At 34.3% G+C, this 8281-nt stretch overlaps 1 protein-coding gene across 1 annotated transcript in view; it reads right to left on the reverse strand.

Moving 5' to 3' along the window:
- Nucleotides 1-4017, reverse strand: part of LOC120979842 — a 7630-nt gene extending 3613 nt beyond the window's left edge. Inside the window, exons 1-7 of the mRNA XM_040408798.1 lie at nt 3969-4017; nt 3791-3855; nt 3145-3201; nt 2065-2121; nt 921-971; nt 282-347; nt 40-87 (exon numbers count right to left, since the gene is read on the reverse strand). Coding sequence (XP_040264732.1) covers nt 40-87; nt 282-347; nt 921-971; nt 2065-2121; nt 3145-3201; nt 3791-3855; nt 3969-4017 — 393 coding nt within the window. The remainder of the gene's footprint in view (nt 1-39; nt 88-281; nt 348-920; nt 972-2064; nt 2122-3144; nt 3202-3790; nt 3856-3968) is intronic.
- Nucleotides 4018-8281: the final 4264 nt, after the last annotated feature.

The raw sequence follows: 8281 nt of genomic DNA on the forward strand, positions 1-8281 counted from the left end.
ACTCTTTTCCAAAGTTTAAATGTATAATTGTGTCCTTACCAGGCTGCATGCTAAGTTTGCCACAGGTCCAGTTAATTTTAGTTTATCCTGTAGTAAAAAATACAAGCTGTTTAGGTATTGTATATGTTAATTGCAGCATATGTTAGATAGATAGATAGATAGATAGATAGATAGATAGATAGATAGATAGATAGATAGACTAAATGTTTATCATTTCCATTTCATTTTATATTTTTCACTAATGATTTTCCCACCATAGAATAAATAGAATAAAAACTTACAGCAATTTTTAGGATTTCATAGACTACATCTTTTCCAGCCCCTCCAATATCTCCTAAAAGATCTTCCTATTGTAAGATACAAAGTTCTATAATTACCATTAGAGATCAAATTACCTAATATCAGCAATTATAACCCTTCAGCTAACATTTTTTTAAAGCACAAATAAATGGCACCACTGTGGGGTAGAATGGTACAATAATTGTTTAATGCACTGGAAACACTTTGTAAGGGTGGAGTCACTCACAATTTCATTGTAGCAGTTTTGCTTCAGTTTTCGTGGTTGTTTATGATGGCAATTTTGTTTATTGTTTTTTTTTTTAGGAAAAGTCAGAACTGGATTCATCAGGAAGGAGAAATGTAAACCCTTCCTTTATATTGCACATTCCCTTTGAACTCACTAGATCTGTCTCAAAAGTGTCACCAAAAAATGCCATTAAAAGCTATGTGTTACAACACCCTAAAAGATGTTCAGTAGGATGACACAATAGCTGCAATATATTATTAGAATTGTTTGTTTATTTCTGAACTAAAACAGGGACTACATTTTACACTTCTTTTTAAATCAGCAGCATTTAACTAAAGCATATAACATAATATGGAAGGTAGATCATCAGCTTTACTAATCTATATTCACTTACAATTGTGACTTTTGTGCCGATAAGTTTATCTACAGTACAGCCCGCACATTCCTGTTAAAGTAGCAGAAAAAAAAAGTTATTATAGGACATTAGGTATAAATAATACATTAGCGATTATATTCTATATAATTTTAACATTATTTAGAATGCAAGCTGAAAAAAATAAAGGGTAGGTTTATATCATGGTTTCCTTTACTGGTCTGTCAAAATAGAAAACAAACAAAAACAGGAAAATAATGGATCCTGTATTTTAAGCATCCATTATGCCCATTTTACATCCATTTCCATCTTGAATCAGTTATTTTAGACAGGATTAAAATTTCTCCACAAAGGACATATCTGTGAATCCTCCCCATTACTGCTAAATCACCAAAATTAGTAGAGGAACAATTCAATTGGGGTACAGTCATACACAGAAGTTGTGCTACAGAAATTGATATAAATAATTCAGCAAAACAACTAAACAACTTAATTGTTGAAATCTAACAGATTATCAGTCAAAAATGTGTGTAACAACTTTTCTTAGTGTAAATATATCCGCATGAAGAACAATTTTGGTTAATAAAAAACTATTTATGTGTCTAAAATATACATTAATATATTAAGGGGGTCATTTTTTTCATTTTTCATTTAATTTTTTGTTACCGTCAAGGCTGGCTTTGCTATGTTTGCCTGCACCAAATTTATTAACTTGTGTACCTCATTGATATATTTGGCATAAGTGTAATGTGGTTTACACCTTTAGGTTTAAAAGTACACTAGGGGGCTGTCTGGTGTGAATCATGACTTTTTTGTTACCTTTGCAATAGTTGCACATATGAAGTGAGCCATAATACAGGTCTAATCTCACTTTTAGTGCTTAAACATAGAATAATATGAAAAGTGACGAGGATCACAAAATATCGTAAATATGTTGCAGTTGCTATTAAAATGTCTCAGTTGCCATGATTTGCAACTTTTTTGTGTCACAAAACTTGATTTCATACATGAACCCCTAAATGTCCAAAGGGGGATTTGTACACTTTGCCAAAATAAAATGTTTGTACAAACATTTAAGTGTAATACATTATTACAATACATTCTATAAATATTGTTACTATGTTACTTTCCTTAACACTTCAGAGACTGAACTTTTGTTTCTTACCAGTATTTCTATCAATTCACGGAGAGCGTCTTCAAATTCTTTTTTATTGTTTTCAATCTGAGGAATAACAATTGAGTGTAATTAAAATAAAATGTATGTACATTTTTGAAAATCTAATTATTCTCTGTTTAACACCTTAGATTACATAGCTGATTGGATTTATTATTTTGAACACAGAGAATTTTTAAACTCTGTAATACGTTTTCTGTCTCAGTTTTATCCTAGCCACGGTCTTGCACTATATGATTGTCTGTGTCGTTACTCCTTATCCTGGGATGTTGTCCTGTACCTATGTGAACAGCATATGTTCAGGCCACTATATCAGCCTCTGAATATTCAATAATTACATTCACTGTCAACAAGAACAGGTCTTGAAAGTCATAAGGAATTACAATATAAAATATATTATATTTAGATAAAATTAGATAACCCCTTTAAGCAAAGTTATGTAATTACTTGTTTTCAAGCAAATAATGTAGGGGACTTGGTAAAAATGGTTAACACTTTCTGGTTTAGGATGTGCAAGCATGTGATGTTATCTTAAGTTATAAATCATTCTTATAGTATCGTGATTCTGAATTATAGATTTAGAAATATTTGAGGTTTATAGATATTTATTCCTTCATCTTCCTTTCCTTCCACATAGATAGAGAAAGATTAATCATTAGCATTGTATCATGATTTAAGCAGTAGGTTATTTTCTAGTGATAGTAATTTGTTTAAATGAGTATTGAACCTAAAAAACAATATAAAAACTGTCTGCTGATAATGCTTTTATTAGACTCTGTTCACATTTGAGCCATAGTAGCAATGCTGGATAGTAGCAATGCTGGACAAGTTATTAAACATATCTTTTGGGAATTCTTTTGAGGTTCTGGTATTGTTTAATAAAGAAAAACACTGTAAACTGCAGTTTTCTTGCCATAACAAATACCATAGAGAATGCTGCAAACCCCACAAAGGCTCTGAATGCTACTGACAGCAGAGTTTCTTGCCGTTTGTGTTTTGATTTAAAAGTGCAAGCTATGTCCTTATATGTTTTCATTGTCATTAAAGACTGACACTATATGAGACACTTACCCCTTTTTTATAGTTACACAGAAAGTATACCAATTTTTCAAGAAATGTTGGAGCAATCTAGTTAAGAAAAGACAAGTAAATTATATGTTATTCTAGGTATAATAATGTTTATAAATATATGATCAGATCAAATCATTATATTTATGTGCAACATATAAAACCATAAAAATGCAGTGTAAACTGTAAGTAGCATGTTATAGAACAGGAGGATCTGAGCAGAATCAGTTTTGAGGGCAAAGATTCAATTTAATATGTATTTAAATTCCTGCTTTTCTTGGCTTTGAAGTCAAGGAGGTGGTCCTTGACTTCAAAGGACCACCTCTGTGATTGTCAGCTATCTCTGAGTACAAAGTCATAGAGGGAAGGCTGTCAATCACTGATAGGTCCGTCTCATTGACTTTAAAGCCCAGAATGAGCAGAAATTTATATGAATGGGAAATGTAAGTTCAATATAAAAAGTTCCCTTAAAACAATGTGAGAGTTAAACCATTGTGACCACCTAAACAAAATAATAAACATCACTGTTAACAAAGTAAAAAGAACATAGTTATTATTTTACAAAAATCAATTATTCTTGAAGAAATTACATTAGTAATTATTATTATTATAAATATGTGAATAGCAGTTTTGACTTCAAGATTCTTACCTTTAATGCATTTTGCAAGCACTCCAGACTAGTCTCTGCTTGAAGTTTCTGTATACATTCAAAGCCTTACCACAAATAGGAAACAAGAAAAGCAACGTCAGTTCAACGTTCATTTATGTAAAAGCCATAAGTTTCAACTGTATGGTACAATCTACAATATTATATCTACAGTACATACCATGAGAGAGGCTGAGACCAGCGAGCACCAAGAAAAAGATAATCTTCATTGTGTAGATTGTTCAGCTCAAGGCATAAAAGGCTCCAGTCAGAGTTCTCCTTTTATAGGACAAAATTCTGAAGTTGCATAAGATGGCACGGCCCACATTGGAAAGTGGCCAAGATACTGATAGTTTTGAAGTAAGAACTATAATGATGTGGTTTATTGGTATAGGTAAAAACATTTCATATTCTGCATTCAATGTAAACAATAAAATAGGACAATGTTTCTACCCTTCAGTTTTTGTATCTGCCATATTTGCCTCTATATATTTAAGAATATGACTTAATATGGATAGGAAAATGACTTAAAATAACATAAAATACATAAAAATAGTGAGGTTTCGGTTGACCAGACTCTTGGCTACAGAGACTGGACTTGGTGGAAGAGAGGGTGGTGCTTAACCGACTGGAAGCATTATCTTCAGCAATCCAACCAAACAACTGTTCGCACTGATCAGACTTGGACATTGTTGTCCTGCGCCGCCCAGCTAAGTTGGGCATGAAGCTGGGTACAGTGGATGTTTTTGTATATGTCACAGAACACCACAGAATATAGACACTATTTTACGCCCAGATTATTGGAATCTGCGGTACAGACAATGTTTTCTAACATAGTTTATATTTATATTTTTCACTATATCTGGGCCTGACAACCACACAAGATGTTAAAGCACAGATCACACAATTCACGGATTACACCGTTGACAGCAAAAATGTGGATAGATTATGGGGGAAAAAATAGTGTTTTTTATATTATAATTCTTTCCCTATATCTGGGCCTGACAACCACACAAGGTTTTGAAGCACAGATCACGCAATTCACGGATTACACAGTTGACAGCAAAAATGTGGATAGATTATGTGAAAAAAATAGTGTTTTCTGTATTTTAATTCTTTTTCTATATCTGGGCCTGACAACCACACAAGGTGTTGAAGCACAGATCATGCAATTCACAGATTACACAGTTGACAGCAAAAATGTGGATAGATTATGTGAAAAAAATAGTGATTTCTGTATTATAATTTTTTCCCTATATCTGGGCCTGACAACCACACAAGATGTTTAAGCACAGATCACACAATTCATGGATTACACCGTTGACAGCAAAAATGTGGAGAGATTATGGGGAAAAAAATAGTGCTATTTGTAATTATAATTCTTTCCCTATATCTGGGCCTGACAACCACACAAGGTGTTGAAGCACAGATCACACAATTCACAAATTACACTGTTGACAGCAAAAATGTGAATATATTATGGGATAAAAATAGTGTTTTCTGTATTTTAATTCTTTCCCTATATCTGGGCCTGACAACCACACAAGGTGTTGAAGCGCAGATCACGCAATTCACAGATTACATCGTTGACAGAAAAAACGTGGATAGATTATGGGAGAAAAATAGTGTTTTCTGTATTATAATTTTTTTCCCCATATCTGGGCCTAACAACCACACAAGGTGTTGAAGCGCAGATCACACAATTCACGGATCACACCGTTGACAGCAAAATTGTGGACAGATTAACTGTATTGCAGTGAAGATTCCAAGAAAAGCTAGGCTGCCATCGAATGTATACATGTGTGTCAATGTGTCATGTGCACACTATTTCATCATACTATGCTTTGTAAATCTTTATTCTTAGGAGGGAACAGAAGGTGGAGCCTGATGTTCTTGGAAGAAATCACATCCCCACAGAACAGCAAACAACTCATTGTTTCATTGTTGGCAATTTAACAGACAGTTTCCAAAATTGAGGAAGCCTATAATGAAAAGTAAATAGTAGTCTGAACATTAAACTGTCATCCACCTTACACTATGTGGTATGTTTTGCCTAGGGATATCGCTCTCTTAGAGGATGAGAATAACTCCCCAAGGGGGATCGTGTCTTCTGAAAAATGACCTGAACTATTATCTTCCACTTCATATTAGCCCAAAGTTAGTGACCTTGAGCTCTCCACTTCATTAAACCACCAGGGAAGGTTTAATCAGTAGAAAATATTTTCTCAACATTCTTTTGCCTAATTTTATGGTGTATCTTTTAATATTCCCAAGAATATGGGGTTCAGTCAACTTTTTTGGAAATGGGCACCCCAAATGTACCAGTGTATTGTTCCAACCACAATGTTTTGACTGTTCTGGGAGGTTTTGTTTGTTGCTAAACTAGGAGAGTCTACTGTGAAGGGGGAGACTTTTAATATACAGCTGCTATCTAGTCAGAAGTTTTATAGCTTTCCCTAGTGATGAATGTTGCTCTTTTAACAATTATATTAATGCCACTGCAAATCTGCATTCATATTTCATTTTCACAGACAAGACAGACACCAACATTTTCCCGATGGACCCCATTGACATATAAAACAGTGATCATGTCATTTTAGCACTAATTGTTGTTGCAAATATAGATAAGGAGTGTGGAAGTTTTATTGTCCTCTAATAGATATCCAGTCCATGAAAAAGGCAACTCCAATAAAGAAAGTAAGTAGAATGTATGGATTTTACATATGTAGTTAGCAAGTCATGGAACTTAGTACACCAAAAAGAGAGAAATAGGGCTCGCACTCAATAATATTATAAATATATAAATTTTATTAGTGTCTCCATATGAGACAAATCACAATAAAAACACATAGAAAACAGTAGATGGTGGAAAATGAGTACACAAAATGACACGGAGCACGACTAATACCTGAGATGGCAAATAGATACAAACAATGGGTATATAAATATAGCACTAATGTGCATATAGACCAAATAGGATATCAGAAATACATATAGTCAGGCTGAGCTATAAAGGCTAAGTAAAGGTATCATATATAGTGTAACCAAAATATACATATAAAGTGCAGAGTGCAAATATATCAAAGTACATAGATAGCGGAAGCTAAGTGGTTCATTGTAAAGCCATAGACAAAGTACCTGTATAGTGCTGGAGCACTATATTGTTAATTTTGACAGTTTAAAAGACTTTGTGTTGGACTACTTGTGCAATCCCGATCCCGACACGCAGAAAATAATAGGTATAGAGCAAAACAGCATTTTCAGAAATAGGAAGCGTTTGGCCAAAGAGACGACTGATGGCTGACTTTACGACGCTACCTCTCAGCTATTAAACTTGGCAGCACAATTTCAACACCCGTTTTTCTATTTTTGTAAAATGGTTGTTTATACAAGCAGATACGTTAATGTCGCACAAACCCGACAATGTCATTTGATTTTACGTGTGTTGGCATAAATTGTACGACGAGCCAACTCGTTTGTTTACAAATATCAGGTTTATCGAGGGAATACTGCAAAATTTTACAGACAATGACCTATTCCCGCAGGACAAGGTAAATTTGGCGGTCGTCGATGATCTTATGAAGGCTGCTTGCAAAAATATTAAAATACAAAACGCTTTCACCAAATATGTGCACCACAGAAATTTGAGCATCATGTATCTCATTCAAAACATTTTTTGGCAGATTAAGAAAAGCTGTTTCATGAATTTAAACACTAAATTTATGGTCCTCTTAAGGACCTGCGTGATAAATTACCAGTTATTACTTTGGCTCGGCAAATGTGCCCTGGTAAAACACGTTTCTTTTTAGAAGCTTTTGAAGACGCTACACACGTGCCTTACGGCTATTTACTCATAGATTTAATATCTGACACGCCCAAGGAACTATGGCTTAGAAACGGTATGTTCCCGCCAGATCTTCTGGCGGTTTATGTGTGAAAAAAGAAGCTCTAAAATGTGATATTTCTCATCTCAACGGTCATTCTTGGTAGCGTCGCCACGCCTGTTACAGATGTCGACCAGGATCAGGCGTAATTGGCATCTTTTAAAAGTGTTGGTCAAAATAAAACTGACGGTCTGAAAATCAATATTACGCAGTGCCAGTAATGATTTCATATCCGCCATTGGGGGGATCGCTCTCAATATCATTAAAGAAAAGATACCTCTTAGAGAGCGACAGTACTGAAAAGATGGTGCAAGGCTATAAAGAAATGAAGCGTTAAAAACTGCCCCATTAAAGACAAGAAGCGCATTGTGAACCAAAGAGTCAGTATTATAGGTTTGATGCTCGGGTTTGCAATACCTTTAATCACTAGCTTGATAGCTAATAGAGTCGGCCGCTCATAATGGAGTATGCAGAGAAAATGTTCCTGGTTTCCAAACACGAGTTGAATATGTTAAATAAAACTGTTATAGAAACACCAGACATACCCCAAACCGTTACATGGTGTTTGGACGTCAAAATTAGTGAAATGCTACACAGAAATGACCTTTCA

This window comes from Bufo bufo, chromosome 9 (assembly GCF_905171765.1).
Source record: "Bufo bufo chromosome 9, aBufBuf1.1, whole genome shotgun sequence".
Classification (NCBI taxonomy): domain Eukaryota; kingdom Metazoa; phylum Chordata; class Amphibia; order Anura; family Bufonidae; genus Bufo; species Bufo bufo.